Raw genomic sequence first — 15,656 nt, 5'->3', positions numbered from 1 at the left:
GTCCAATACTTTTCAACATCAACATTTTAATAGAACTTTATTGTCATCATAGCTTTAAAAAAATTATTTTATTTTTTTTTGTTGGGGGGGGGGGGGTAGTGCACTGTAGGCCCCTGTGGCACGGCCTAAGCTTTTTGCCTTTGTTTTCCTTCCGTTACTTTTCCTTTTATACTTTAAGTACTTTGGAAACCAGTTCTTTTACACTTTTACTTGAGTAAAAAGCTTAAGTTGATACTTCAACTTCTATAGACGTCTTTTAAAACCATCATATTTACACTTCTACCTGAGGAATGAGTGTCAATACTTTTCACACCTTTGGTAGACATGTACACTTGTATATATTTATTTGCAGACCTGTACACTATATGCAGTCTTGCACACTTCTATATATTTATATATGCAGACTTGTGGCCTTGAATATATGCATATGCAGACTTGTACACTTCATGGAAAATTGCATACCTGTTTATATCTATGTGCAGGCTTCAAATGCTAATTTTGATATTAGGATGTATCTATATGCAGAAGTGTGCATTCGTATAAATGTATATTGCATATAATGCAAATGCATTTTGTGCATTTATAAATATCTGCATGCAGACTTGTACACTTGTATATATTTATATCCAGACCTCTGCACTATATGCAGAGCTGAGATCCACAAGCTAGCCTCGAGCTTCTTCCTGTCGCAGCGCGGCGCGTAAGCAGTGCGACCCGGAAACTCTCGTCGTCCGCTCGCTCACATGTGGACGGAGGGTTTTAACAGTGACGGGACGGCTGAGCTCCTTCTGTCCTCACGTACACACACACACACATAGACACTTAGACCTAGAAACACACACACACACACACACCAGCGAGTGATGAACCTTCCCGTTCCCGGCACGTAGCTAGAGAATCAGCCCGTAGTGACCGTCCCCCCCTTTTACCCCGCATAGCTGCTGCTGAGAGCAGCATGGAAAAGCTGGAGCTGAGCCTCACATCACTGGCTACGATTTCAAGACATGTCGACAAAAGTCACAACGAGCTGAGCAAGTATTTAAACAAACAGGTAAGATCCGAGCTCCTCGGCGGGCACATAAGCTCTGTAAGAAGGCTGTGGTTGTGTTTCTGGGTGAGGGTCGTGCAGCGGCGTGTCTCCTCAGCAGCCCTTCGTGTGTGTTTACATTTGGTCTGCTTCGGGCTTTGAGAACCGCATGGAAACCGAGAGGATCTGTGGGATCACACAGTCCGAAAACACCTCTGAAAACACGCTCTGCGGTGTCTAACGTAGTTATTTAGGGGAGAGCTGCTCAGATTTCAGAGCTGTGTCTTAACGCTGTCACAGCTGGCGGCTACTCTCGCTCCACGTGTGTTTTCCAGAGATGGCTAAGGCTAGCTAGCGGCGTCTGAACGAGTAGTGGACCTGCTGCTGATCGGAGCCCGCGGGCACACCACATGTCCAAACCAGTAGAGACAACCTGACTTCAGGGGTATTATTAATAGGGAGATCTCCCTCCTTTTTTTTTTGCAGTAATAGCATTTACTGTGAAGGCATCACAAAATATAGCTATGTCAAAACATTGCTGTGAGGATTTGATTGCCGCATAAACATTGCTGACGCTGGGTGATTAGTTCCTCCAAAAGATATTACATGGTGCTAAATCATTACGGGGGAAGACAGATGCACTGCTCCACTGCTAAGTGCTGAGGGGGGGCTTTATACTGTACTCCTCTAGCTGACACTTGCTGTTGAGGCTCCTCTCCCTTTCTGTGCTGTGCTATGAATATTATACAGATCGTGTGTGTGTGCAGTTGCACATCTCTGTCTGCTGTGGGTTCATCTCAAAGGGGAACTGCACTAAGTAATTCAGAGGGGTTTAATGTAAGATGGGTTCAGTGTTTACAGTGGTGGCGAAAGCAGCATGTTTTAAATAAATCATGTTTTGCAGTAGTTTTGAGAAGGTTTTCCAAGTTTTCATCAAACTACTTGAAATGAATTCAGGCTCTGAATTGTGCCAAAAAAGTTCGCTAATTATTTCATTTAATATCATATTAATAATAATAATAATATTGATAAAAACCTATAGTGTGGCTGGAGTATAGCTGGAGCAGACGCCGAGAATGATGTGTGCTATCCTTTTTGTCGATGCTGATAGACATGGAGCCAGCAGGACCGGCAGTGCATCCTGGGGTGTCTAGCCCAGCTTCTGCTGGAGAAAGATTACACCCTCCTTGTCGCCCGGCACCTACGGCCACTGATGCTGGACCTGCTGGAGAGAAACGCAGAGAGGATCAAGACGGACGTCAGACTCAATCATGACCTCCATGAGCGGCTGTGCGTGGCGGTCAGCAAGCTCCTCAGTGTCAGTCCGGATGCTCAGGCGTGAGTCTTCTTTTTTTTGTTGTTGCGCATGAGTTTTTCAGGGTTGGGAAACTGGCCCATAGTGTAGTAAAGGTTATATATGGGGTAGCAAGACGGGAGTTGACTTCTTCTAAGGTCTTCTTAGTCTTTGGTTAGTTGGCTCAATAAGAGGTGGAGATGATTGCAATCAAGAATTACATTTCTTATCGTGGTGAATCAGTGAATCAGTTAATCTATGAACTCCTTATTTCTTGTTTTTTTACAATTTCATCTGTAAAAACAATTTTGCATATTTTTTGTCTGTGTTTTCCAGTAATAGATGTTGTCGATAATGGACTTTGTTGACTAATAGCTGCAGCATTAATGTGTGAATGCCAAGCAGATGAAAGTAGCCGGGTTGAATCCCAATTGCATTGCTGCAGTGCTGCTGTTCTTTGGTTTATGATAAGGGTTGGTGAAGTTGATGTTGTTGCAGTGATTCGTTTTTTTTTATATAGAAGTTGTCATAAGGGCTACAATTAACAGTTTTCTCTGTGATGAGTTATTGGTGATGTTCCGATCCAATTCCTTCCCATGAAATCAGAGCTAATTCATGCAGATTTAAATGCTAATAGATTTAGTTAATAAGCAAGTAAATCACTTACATTCATACAGGTGCTATGAACAGTCATTAACCCCAACCTATTGCAGTAAGGCGCCGGTTGGCAAAGCAGTTAAACGTCTGTAGTGTGAAAAATGACAACTAGCAAGGTCTGTGACGCCATCGCTTTGTCTGAGTTTGAAGCAGCCGCCTGTCCTGTAAACATAACCACCAAAACCATGTAGAGAAAACTCGCGCCACAACAATGCTATACTATCATCCTCACTGATGTAGTGATGTTTACTGTAGCGTCCTGTAACTGATAAGGAGATCAGCAAGAAGCTCTAAGTGGTTAATTCTCCCAACATTCCATAAAATGTTAATTTACCAATTATAAGTGCAGTTATAATGGTCAAGCAAGCCAAAAAACAAGAACGTGACATTATGCACATTTGATTTTACAGTAGCTTTAACAGACAGACAAGCATTTATGACCTAAATTGGACTGGCACTCAGCATTTAGGTACTCTGATTTGTTTGGAGTTAAAGTCCTTGTAGGCAAGTCTGTTCATTTGGCGGTTCATTTGGTCAGTCATTCTACTCAAAACTGAAGGGTCAGATTGCCGTTTCAAATCTGATGAAAGCCTCAAGGGTAGTTTATAGAGTTTGGCTATGAAAAACAATTTTTTCTTGGTTCGGTTTGGCTACTGCACTTGCACAGATCTCCACATCGAGGCAATTTTCCCACTAGCACCACAACATCATCGACCCTCCTCAGCTCACAGTCTACCCAGCAAGCTGGCATGTCCTGTTGCATGCTGCAGCCCTAGTTGCAGTTCTGTCTAAGCAGGCCATTCACTCTGGGCCCCATCCTCTCGCCCTCAGGTTTGCAGCGAGGTACTTCAACAGCGCCCCGCCCGTCTTTCAGAGACTCTTCTTTACCAGCGAAGAGTCCGCCTCCATCCAGTATGGCCCCCGTCGCATGAAGCTGCGGGACCTAATGGGAGCCACTCTCCGCTTCCTCCAGAGTGACTGTGAGAAGTTTCGAGTGCTGTGGGACTGGAGTGCCTGCATCTCGCAGCTGCTCACGAGCGACGTCATGGTCCGAGGGTAGGGCTGATTGGTTGAATAAATGTAGACCTGCTGCCCACAGTTCTTGCAATATTGATCGTCTTGTTTGGTGAAAGATGTTGGGATTTCTATGTGGGTAGTTCCAGTCAGGTGACTGTGGGAGTACGTTAGTACTGTTAATTACACCCCCCCCCCCCATTTCATTTGATCAATTGTCTTTTTTTATTCTTTGTTTTTCTGAAGTTACACTGCGCAGTGCCTTGCATTGGTGTCCCACATGACTGATAACCAGAAAACAATCTTCCTAAGGAAGGTGCTGTCCAGTGAGGAGATTCTGCATCTAAAAATGAAGTAAGTTTAAAAGCCACATTTAACATAACGGAGTGATTGGTAATGAATGAATTTATGGGTGAATCGCATGGTTAAGAAGTGAATTAGTTCAGTGAGTCACTTCAGGTTAGTTTAGCTCAAGGCTAAATATGCTACAGATGGAGTGCTAATCGTGAGCAAGTTCGCTCTGAAGGCAAGCTCACTGCAATGCACCCGCTAGGAAAATCTTGCTCACCGTAACGCGCCATTGCGCTGTGACACGTTAGCTGCAAAGGATCACTAGATCACTGTAGATCGTTAGCTAAAGAATGCTAGATCACTGTAGCAAGTTAACTAGAAAAGGTTAGCTCACTGCTGTAGGCAGAGCAGGGGGGTGGCTTGAGCAGGGCTCGAGTCCTGGATGTTTTCTCAAAAGCCTCAAATAGTTCTCATTGTGTTGTTTTTAATAATAAATAAATAATAAAACATCTATTTATTTATGGTTTACTTACTGATTCCTATTAGCTGTGACTTTGTTCTGCTGCCTGAAGAAAGTAATTGTAATTGACAATAGCCCAGTCAAATGACCCAACAGGAGTGCTCCAGCACTTGGGTGGAAAACACTGTCCAGCAGTTTGTGGAATGCAGTAACTGTGTAATAAACCTTTAGAACGAGTTCATCATGGTCTTATTCATGATGTCGTATTTGTACTGTCAGTGTCATTGACAGTAATGCAGTCTTGCCATGCCTTAATCTTTGAGCTGTAGTGCTTCTTGTAAATTATTGGACATGAGTGATGCATCTGCATTTGGTCATAATGCTGTTGTTTTTGTCTTTCTAGGTCATTAGAAGAGGCCCAGCAGCTTGAAGTAGAGCGAGCTCTGGTGTTGGCCAATCAGGGCTCAGTAATGTGGCGTTTGGAGAGAGGAAATAAGTTCACCAAAGGTCAAGTGGTGTCCGAGGATCTCTCTCAGAGTGTCACTGCTGTGTGTGGAGTGATCTTGCCAAGACTAACCCCCCGACAGGAAGAACAGGTTAGATGGACATCCCTGGAATATTAGACAGTCAGTGGTCAGCAACCCACCATCCTGCCAGGTTCAGCTGCAACTCAAAACCTTGAAACCCAAAACACTTCAGGTCTCAAAAAGTGTTGGTCGGAGCATGTAAAGTACAGAGCCAACCGTCATGACGGGACGTTATTCCACAAGACTCATGGTGGATCACAGCTGTGCATTTTTTTCTTATTGATCGTTTGGGGGTGATGAGAGAGATTATTAGTTATCGTGACTTCTAGAGTCTAGATTTATATTAGGATATTATTCTATGACGAATCATGTATAATATCTTGAGGTGAATTGCTTAACAAGGTCAAAAGGCTGTTGACTTTGGTTTCAGATTGACTTTAAATGGCCCATGTCCTACATTTAGAAATGTTAGAATTCATGAGATCAGTTTCTGACACCTCTTTGCGCCTCAGAACTAAACAAGCTTTTTCTGATCATTTATCAGAATCATTTTTAATTGATTATACATAACTGACCTCTGCTCTGTTTGTCTGCCTTGTATTGTGCCTCTTTCAAAAGCAGTCTTGTCTGAAACAATCCCCAAAACTTCAGCTGAAAACGTAAGGCTGATATAGCCTGAATAGGTAAATGTATGTCACAAAAACAGTCTGTTCAAAACAGGCCATTTTTGCAGCTCAGCTTCCATATGCGAGATTGCATGGACTGTGAAAGGAATTATATCATTAATTAATTATATCATTATTTTTTTCCCCCATGATATCGGCCCTTTTAATATAATTGTGCATTCTTCCTTGGAGTGTTCTAAATGCATCCATACCCAAAAGCTGAGCACTCTTGTTGGCTGTTTGTTTGTTTCTAAGTTCTGCCTTTTATTGTAGACAAATTTGAAAAATCTGGTGCTAGTGGATTCAACGTGCCGAAACCTCAGGCGGCTTGCCATGGCTGTAGCGTCCCAGAAGCCTGTCCTTCTGGAAGGACCCATCGGCTGTGGCAAAACTGCCCTCGTCGAATATCTAGCAGCTGTAACTGGACATGTCAAGGCCCCCGACATCCTCAAGGTCCAACTAGGAGATCAGACAGACAGCAAGGTGAGAGTTTGAGAGTTTTTAATATAATATTATAATTCTATTATAATTATATGATCTATTTTGTTATTAATAAAAAAAAAAAAAAACATTTATGTCACCCTATGTATGTGCAGATGTTGCTGGGGATGTACCGATGCACAGATGTTCCTGGAAAGTTTGTGTGGCAGCCAGGGTCCCTCACTCAGGCAGTGTCAAAAGGTCACTGGATCCTCCTGGAGGACATTGATCATGCTCCTCTGGACGTGGTAAGTTTCCTGCCATATTAAAACCCTTCGCCCAACAACAAGGATGTAAGTAAATGAAAGAATATTTTTTAGCGATATACAATATCTTTTATAAGTTCTTCTATAAGTTTTTTTTTTTTGTTCTATTTTTGTCCACTTTACACTTTACGTACTTTGCTAGAAACTTTTTAAAAGAACGATTCAACAACAATACTAATAAATAAATAAAATCAAACCAAAAAGATAGTAGGATAGTATGAAAAGTGGTTTTAAAATTTAAGATGTCAGATTTCTGTTCTATGTCTATCTACAACACGGCCAAATAAGCTTGGTCCCCCATTGTGTATTTAAAGATGGCCACAGGGTGTGGGCTCACTGATTGGTAAAACTCTGAAAACAGGGGGCAAAAAAACAGGCCCACCATAGTTTACGTGCTGCTGAGTTTGATAAACAGCCAGATCAACAAACATGGATGAAGAAGTCTCCTAAATGTGACTGAATACAGTCCTGAAAACACTCCTTTACTTGAATTTGTGCTTTCACATATACTCCTTTATCCTCCTAAACGTGTGATTTGAGCCTCAGTTAGCTGGAACACGGCCTGTGCTGTGATGTTTAGCCTTCTAGCTAACTTATCTAATCCTAGATAGCCGGCAGTGAGTCCAAACGCTGCACAACCGGTCTCTTATTTTTGCCTTTCTGTTACTCTAAACACCAGTCACTCGACTTTGCTCTTTCAGACAGGTTTAAATTGTCAACGCTTGTGTCGGTAACCCAGCAGTTAGTCAACAGCAGCTGCACTGAGTTGTCTGATAGTCTGTGTATCTGTAGTCCAGCTAGCTAAGCAAAGGCGCCTGAACGTTTATAAGTGGGTTTTTAGTCAGTCGGACTTATGTTTGGCCTGTGGTGTGCTTAGTATTGCATTGTTTCTCAGCTTGTACAGAAACCACATAAATGTATTTATGCAAATTTAGGTGATTCTTACGCCCCCACAGTAATACCATGTACCATAGTAATATATGAAAAAAAGCGGATAACACTCGACCCTAATTTACAGTATATAGCAATATAAACAAAAGTAATTTGGTTCTCATATCCTCCATTTACATTCTTACATTGTCATTTAAGTTCTGTGTTGGGTTTTTTAAAGCAGCGGCTTGTGTTGCCACGTGTTCTGTCCAGATATCAGTGCTGCTGCCCCTGATGGAGAACAAGAAACTGACCATCCCTGGCAGAGAGGACTGTATCCAGGTGGCACCCGGCTTCCAGTTCTTCGCTACAAGAAGGTAAAGCAATCGCAGGCCTAACGGTGTGTCTAACACAAAAGAGAATTGTGATTGTCTGTTTGTCTGCCTGTATCTTTACTGAATAGAACTTGTACATAAGTACACATTCCTTTTATTATTTAGGATGTTCTACGGTGGTGGAGCATGGCATCGGCCCCAGAGCACTCATGCCGCTTTGCTGGATAAATACTGGAGCAAGCTTCAGATTGGAAATATGACCAGAGATGAACTCAAACAGGCAAGCTGCTGTTTACCCATTTCTGAGTTTGTTTAAAGGAATACTTTGGCAAAAAAATACATTTTAATCTTACCAAAATGTTGGGGTGGGTCAGCTCAAAGCATGCATGCGCTTTGCACAGTGCTATTTTGTGGGGTAGACTCCTAAGTTGCTTGGCTATGTTAGTCTTTGTAGCTGCAGAAACAAAACTTCAGACACCAAACAAGACATGGCTTAGGGTAAGGGGAAACTCTGAATGTTTCTGCCTTGCTATTCGTTTACAAAGTCCTTCAGAGTGGTTTGATGTGAGTCAGAATGGTGCATAGTGGTAGTAAATGAAACCAGACCAAAAAATCCAAAACCAAAGCCTTTAAAAGCTACATTGTAGAAATGTATTACATAGATTGATCATTAATATACTCCTTGATACCTGGAAAATTGTTGAACAGTGGGTTTGCAAGAAGGTTTTGGCCCTAAACTTAAGTTTTTTTTTCCCCATTTCATGACGGAGAGGTATATACAGGGGACTGTAAGGCAATCAAATTGTCCACTGTTTTATCAGCAACATTATATGGAAAACTCAGGAAACATGTTTAGGCTCACTGGTGTTTTTAAATAAGTAATTAAATTGTTGTATTTTTTTGACATGATTACCGTTGATAAGTTTTTGGGTTTCTCTACAATAAACCATTTCACATCGTACCACTGTGAATGCTTTTGTTTGGATTGTGGCAAAGAGGTGTTGGGATTGCCCTTCAGTGTCTTCAAACTGATCTTTAATACAGGTATGACGACAGGTCAATAAAGGCATATTATGAGCTTGCAAAAAATACTTGTCAGCTGTACACCCCTGGTTATTTTATACTACATATGTCTGTAAAATTGGATTACAGTGAAATATTGAGGTCTGAGTCCATTTTGGAACCAGTTGTGATGGTTCTGAATAGAGTATCATTGCTGTGTGTAAACATTGCCAGAAAATAGAATATCCCTGAAATGTGCTGTTAATTTTGCTGACCTTCCCCCCCCCTTCTTCTTCTTCCCCCTGCCTGCTATCTCCCAGGTTCTGTTGAACATGTACCCAAACCTGATGGCGGTGGTGGACCGCCTGCTGGACATTTACTGTCAGCTGACAGGAGATAGACACCATGTGTCGGTCAGTTCCGGTCATCAGAACCCGGGTGAAGAGAAGGCTACGCTGTTGGAGGGCAGAGGACTCTCTCTGAGGTAGTTCCTGCATTTATATCAAACTTCATTTGAAGGCCACACACACAGTAAGAGCATTGTAACTCATGCTAAATAAATTGAGGGAGTTGGATCATGGTGAGCCAGAATCGATTGCTTTCAGCTCAGATGTTTGGGAAACAGTAGGGGGTGAATACTGTGTTGGGCCACAGTTTTGATCATTGAGCTGTGATTCTAAAGCTTGCTCATATACACAGACAGCCACACTTCTCTATATTAAAAATATGATACAGTTACCTCTGCTGCCAGTGTTGCAGTGCTTTAAGTGACTAGCAGGTAGGTTTGAAATGAATGTGTCCATTTATTTATTTATTTATTTTAAACAGCAACTGTTACTTTTTTAGTTAAGTTCTATAAAAGCTGCAAATGCTGCTAACCTGCTGGCAAGAATGTGCTATTTTATAATCCTGTCATAATCCCAGATTAAGACTCTTTTAAGCCGAAGGACCTGAACCTGAATGTTTAGAAAAATGCTAACGGAAATATTTGTCACCTATATTCACCTGTAATGTTTGATGTCAGGGAAACATTGTTAAGACTGTCGAAACATATTGATCACTCTCGAGTACATACAGTCATACAGACTAATGCGAGACTAAAAATCTGTTTCAGAAATCTTATTTTCTTAGAAAATCCAAAAAATACTGGTACTATTTGATAAGATGTGCGTGTTTGACCAAACTCTTGCGTAATAATATAAATGAAACAGCAAAAGCAACTGTTTGAAATTAATTGTTTTCATGATGAAAACCACGCGTTTCATATAGATCAGTTTATTCAACTTCCGGCAGTTTAGCACCGCCAATTTGCACTGAAGTTATAAGGGGTGTTTCAGACCACACTGATTTTGGGATGAGGAACAATAAAGGGAGGACAAACCAGAACAGATCACTTCTATACACTATATTAGTCTTAAAGTCATAGCTGGAAGAATTACAATATATGATTTGAACCCATTGTATTAAATAAAAAATTTATTAGTTATTACAGATGTGTCTAATGGTATTGCAAGCTAGCATCAAATTTTCATTTTGCAAAGCAGATTGTCCACAAACGTTTGACTGGCTGTATAAACTCAGAACTGGCATTAAAGTCAGAACACCCGGTACCCGTCCAGTAGGAACGCTGAGCGGCTGGCCTTGGGGGCTTCTATCAGGTTTCCACTGTCTCTGAATGCAGTCGATGGACCAATCGACCACCTCCATCCCCACCCGAAGTCCCAGCAGCAGACAGTCACCGTCAGGCCAGGGCGGCGCTATTAGATAATCAGCTCGGCTAATGTGGAGCATCACACACGGCTGATGCTCTGGGCCTTGATACAGCAGCTAACCCCACTAGCAAGTGACTGAGCATTTTTAGAGTATTTATGGAAGTAATTATTCAATATTTATATTAGTAACTTAGTTATTAGTTAGTAAGTAGTCATACAGTAGCTGTCTACCAAACGATTATGTATTATTTTTGTTGCAAGTTAGTGTGTCTCTAATGATTGTGGTATTACACTTTAAAATTCCAGACACCAACAATGTAATAACGAGTGATGTAGTCACTGCTACAAATGGATTGCATCTAGCATCATCTTTAGCATGTTTAGCTTTCGTCCAAAGAACTACTCAAGTGTGTTTCAATAGCTGTAACCGCATATTCTTTCCTGTGGTTGTACCTGTTATAGGAACTTCTATTAGTTACATAGAAAGCTATGGAACTGTAATGCATCTATTACAATTTATTGCCAGTAGTGACATTGTTATTACATGGAGTGTTAATGTGTGTAGTTATGATGGGTGTTATGTAATTCTTATACAGTAATTCAGAAATACGTAAGGTGTATTCAGCTCAATTTACCCCCACCTGATAAAATTATGCTGTAGTCTCTAAATGAGCCAGCAATAACAAAACATCAGATCATTACAACATATAATTGTGTAAATGTAGAAGCACAAGATGTAGAACTTTTTAATATATATATATATGTGATTTTCTATGGTGAGCTGCAGCAGAAGGCAGGCAGTTTTAGATTTCTGGGTAAAGGGGTTGTCCCCCAATGGAGAAATCAATCTGTGTGTGTCAGCATTGCGCTGGAGTGATGTTTTACAATCAATGCAGTTTTTTTTTGTTTGTTTGTTTTTTGGACATCATGGTTCACCATGATAATTTTACTCCTACTACTAAATTTACTAAATTTTTTTTTTTTAAATGATTCTAAAAATGTTCTTTACTAAAGGCGGCGATTCTATAGAAACCCTTGACAACTTAAAGAAGTGCTTTGCCTGGGTAAAGCGTTCTTCACGTTGGTGGAACAGATTTTGTAAATGATTCTATATAGCACCAAAAAGGTTTCACTACCTACACAAAGTCAAAGCATCCTTGTTCCATACTATAAAGAGACCCCTTTTCTGTATAGTCTACTACTACAAGTTATAAAAATAGTAATAATAATAATAACAGTAGTAGCAGTAATAGTAGTAATAATATAATAATAATCTGATATTTGATGTCTTAATAAAGAGCAGAACGTTTAGGTGGCAGTGTGCTACTGCTCTGTAATGCTGATTAATTTTCTATATTTTGTTAATGTCTACGTATGTCTACGTGGCATTTGCAGACACATGCAAGACTAATAATATTATTATTATGTCTAATAATAAATAACAAGTAAACGCTCATGTGCTGTAGCAATCGTGGCCCAAAGCCATGTCAAATCAAAATGTAAACAAACGACCATCAGCTCCAGTCATCAGCTATAAACATTGAATGTGTTAACTTTTATATCTTAAAATTAGACCATTTTAACTATTGACTGATAACAGCAAAACATTGACATTAGTACCTGAAATATTCCCACGTTTCAGTTAATATCCTTTAAATGTTCAGTTAAATTCTCATTAAAAGGAAGGGTCCTATAGCTCTTTCATTCAGCACATTTTGACTTGTTTAACTTGTTTTGGTGAAAGACAGCAGGTTTCTCTGCAGCATGAGGTGGAACATCAGCCAGATGCCGAGCAAAACCTTTTAAAAAGGAATGTTGAAAAGTTACAATGAGTTAAAAGCAAGTGCAGAGATGGTAAATAAATTGTTCCAATAATTGTTCAAGAGGTGCATTATCTCTGCTGTTGCTTTGTGCTGTGTGTCGAGCAGGGACTTGCTGAAATGGTGTGATAGAATATGCATGAACTTTGACAACTCGTCCTCCTCCACGGCCCAGAATGTCTTCCTAGAGGTGAGTGACTTGTTTCCATGGTGACACCGTCAGGTGTTTTCTTTGCATGAACAGTGATGCCTGACACAGAGTGCAGAACAATACTGTCCCAGTTCTAAATATGGCCGTTGTCTAATGAAAAACATGTATCTCCATTTTTCTTTTTCTTCCGTTTTTAATTGTCTCTGTGGTTAGAGTCCTGTAGCTTGTATAATTCTGGAGGAATGGACCAAAAGAAATGCTCTAAATGACTTGGAACAAACTCTTATTTTACATTGACTTTCATCCCTTCTGTAATAAAGTCACCATTTTATTACCAGGTTGTTGTTTCACTACTCTGACTCAAATGTCTTCACAAATCTTCAAAATTCTGATGTATGAATGAGTTTATTAGCTGACCTGACTCCCTGTAGCTGGTCTCTCAGTTTCAGTCAGCTGCATCAGTTAGCTTTATCATTTAGAAGGCTTTCTGGTTCATGTTCTGAAGAACAAATCTGCAGAAATATGGCAATTTCTACATCCATCGGCTCTACTATGGGGTTGTTCGTAACTCTGCTAAAGTTTAGGTGTCCAGTAAAAAAAAAGGAACGGGAGAATAGTGCACAGAACATAAAAAATGAGTACAAATTGGAATAAAACATGATCAGGGTGTAATGGACCCCATAATGACACCTGCTAAGCTGCTTGTTACTATGTGATTTATGAAGTCATTGTACACGGTTGGTTGTATATTTTGTCATTAGAATCATAGTTATAGGTTGCATTTCTAATGCATGTAGTTGAGGGCCGACCGCACCAATTATGTACTTTAGAAAAGAATGTTGTTGTTAACATGTATTCTGCCACAGACGATGATGATGATGATGATGTAATGTGTCCTGCAGGCCCTGGACTGTTTCACTGCCATGCTGTCCAAAGCGGAGAGCAGGCTGAAGTTGGCTGAGATCATTGGCAGCAAGCTCAACATCTCCAAAGAGAAGGTGTGAACAAAAAAAACTTTCTTCATCGTTTGCCGCCCACCTTCAGCCTTGTTTGCTCTCTAGTTATCTGAAGGTCAGAAAGGAGGAGGAGTCTGTATGTTGAGCATTTTGTGTTAATCGGGAGGTCAAAAGTGCCAATCTAATGTGTGTATATATACAGTAAAGGTCAGAAGCTGACATACACTCCTTGAATGTAAAAATATAAATTGGACTTTCAGTGTTTCAATGCTCAGTTGCAGAATTAGTGTACACACAACATATATTGGTAATAAAGAAGAAAAACATTTTGGGGGGCTTTTTGAACCCCTGAATCTTTCTAAATAAGCACTATATTATACATACAGGGTCAAAACCATACACACAGCACTCCTGATGTTTGATTAAATACCCTAGGCAAGTTTTTTGTTTTTTGGTTTTCTGGTTTTGATGGCTCGCCTTTGGTGGGGTGATTTTGGTGTGGAAGATCTTAATACAGACATCCCATACTTAAACCCCATCGAACACCTTTGGGATAAATTACAGATTATGAACCATGCCCTCATCCGACTTCAGTGTCTGACCTCACAAATGCTCTTTTGGATGAATGGGCAAACATTCTCCCAGACCCAGTCAAAAAAATCTTGTAGAAAGCCTTTCCAGAAGAATGGAAGCTGCGTTGCAAAGGTGGGAACAACTTATTAAAGCCTATGGATTTCAAAAGGAGTATCAGAAAAGCTCCAGTCAGTGTCCTATTACTTTTGTGCATATATTGAAATTGTCAGTAGAGTTAAGGTCAAGACTTTTAATAATTAAATGTTAATAATTGATGTTAGCCTCCTTTATCCATTTCACAACTGCCAAAACCCTTTTTTAGGAGGGCACAGAGAAGCCACCAGCTTTAGTCAATCATGATCACTAACAGGAAGTTAAGAGGTCTTGTAGTGGCTGTATGTATGTATTTAGAAAACTACCAAAACATCATTAAAACGTTTTACGTTTAACTCATCCTGCCACCGAAATAAGTGTGTGAGCATGTGTATTTTTCCCACATTTATGTTGTTTATTTATTTATTTATTTTTAACACAGTAATTGCTCTGCACTAATATTACCCTGACCTTAACATTAAAAGGTGAGTTGCGTAATGTTTGCCCTACATATTCTTTTTCAGGCTCAACATTTCTGTCAGATGTATCAGCCAGGCATCAGTGTGACGGAGCTGGAGGTGACGGTGGGACGTGGCATGCTGCTGCGCAAACAGTGTGATGTTGTACGCCTCGAAATGTAAGATTCTCAATGAGGCCATGACCTAATCTACCCCCAGCTCTGTCTTTGTCTCTCTCTCCCTCTCTCTCTCTCTGGTGATATTGTGGTTTAGAATTATGCCAACATTCACCTAGTTGTGATGGGCACCCTGCTGGTAAATTGAATAAACATTGAATTGATCGCTAACTGCACTGGTTAAAAAGAAAACCATACTGCCCCTGAGCGCAATAGACACAAACACACTGTTCCAAGTGCTGACACACGTAACAGGGCACTTAAGGTCATCTGATTTTACAAAAGGCACCAACGAGACATTTACTAGTATAGATGCTGTACTAATATAGATGTGTTAATTAAAAATTAGGTGTGAATACTTGAAATGTGTTCCTAAGAAATGTGTTTTTACTTACAGAGAGAAACAAACCTTTGCTGCCACTCGGCCTTCCTCTGTGCTGTTGGAGCAGCTCTCTGTGTGTGTCACGAAGGGAGAGCCTGTCCTGTTGGTTGGAGAGACGGGCACAGGAAAGACATCAACTGTGCAGTACCTGGCTGGACTGACAGGTGGGCTGGGTCACGCAGACCACCCAGATTTATTAATGTTGAATATTCCATTTATGTGAATTGTGTAGATTTGAAAAGTTTATCATTTTGGATGAGGAAGGAGATGTCAGCCATGAATCCCTTTACTATCCACTTAGACTTTTAGACTGACCATAATAAAAATAATAATAAAAAAAAAATAGAATTATCAACGTATTATTATTATTATTTTGGAGTCAGAATGCATCAGCCGGAATTGGCCTTGCTCTCCAGGTGGGTAGATGGCTCACTCCCCCCATTATTT

At 40.5% G+C, this 15,656-nt stretch overlaps 1 protein-coding gene across 2 annotated transcripts in view; it reads left to right on the top strand.

Moving 5' to 3' along the window:
* Nucleotides 1-744: 744 nt before the first annotated feature.
* Nucleotides 745-15,656, top strand: part of mdn1 (midasin AAA ATPase 1) — a 66,036-nt gene continuing 51,124 nt past the window's right edge. For both annotated transcript variants that reach the window (XM_072678445.1, XM_072678435.1), the window contains exons 1-14: nucleotides 745-1,051; nucleotides 2,139-2,365; nucleotides 3,810-4,034; nucleotides 4,239-4,346; nucleotides 5,147-5,339; nucleotides 6,209-6,418; nucleotides 6,532-6,663; nucleotides 7,825-7,928; nucleotides 8,052-8,166; nucleotides 9,209-9,372; nucleotides 12,529-12,610; nucleotides 13,474-13,569; nucleotides 14,718-14,830; nucleotides 15,225-15,373. In XM_072678445.1, the coding sequence (XP_072534546.1) occupies nucleotides 956-1,051; nucleotides 2,139-2,365; nucleotides 3,810-4,034; nucleotides 4,239-4,346; nucleotides 5,147-5,339; nucleotides 6,209-6,418; nucleotides 6,532-6,663; nucleotides 7,825-7,928; nucleotides 8,052-8,166; nucleotides 9,209-9,372; nucleotides 12,529-12,610; nucleotides 13,474-13,569; nucleotides 14,718-14,830; nucleotides 15,225-15,373 (2,014 nt within the window). In that variant the 5' untranslated portion in view covers nucleotides 745-955. The remainder of the gene's footprint in view (nucleotides 1,052-2,138; nucleotides 2,366-3,809; nucleotides 4,035-4,238; nucleotides 4,347-5,146; nucleotides 5,340-6,208; nucleotides 6,419-6,531; nucleotides 6,664-7,824; nucleotides 7,929-8,051; nucleotides 8,167-9,208; nucleotides 9,373-12,528; nucleotides 12,611-13,473; nucleotides 13,570-14,717; nucleotides 14,831-15,224; nucleotides 15,374-15,656) is intronic.

The sequence above is a fragment of the Salminus brasiliensis genome, chromosome 1, assembly GCF_030463535.1.
Source record: "Salminus brasiliensis chromosome 1, fSalBra1.hap2, whole genome shotgun sequence".
NCBI lineage: Eukaryota > Metazoa > Chordata > Actinopteri > Characiformes > Bryconidae > Salminus > Salminus brasiliensis.
This window is presented reverse-complemented; position numbering and strand designations above follow the sequence as displayed.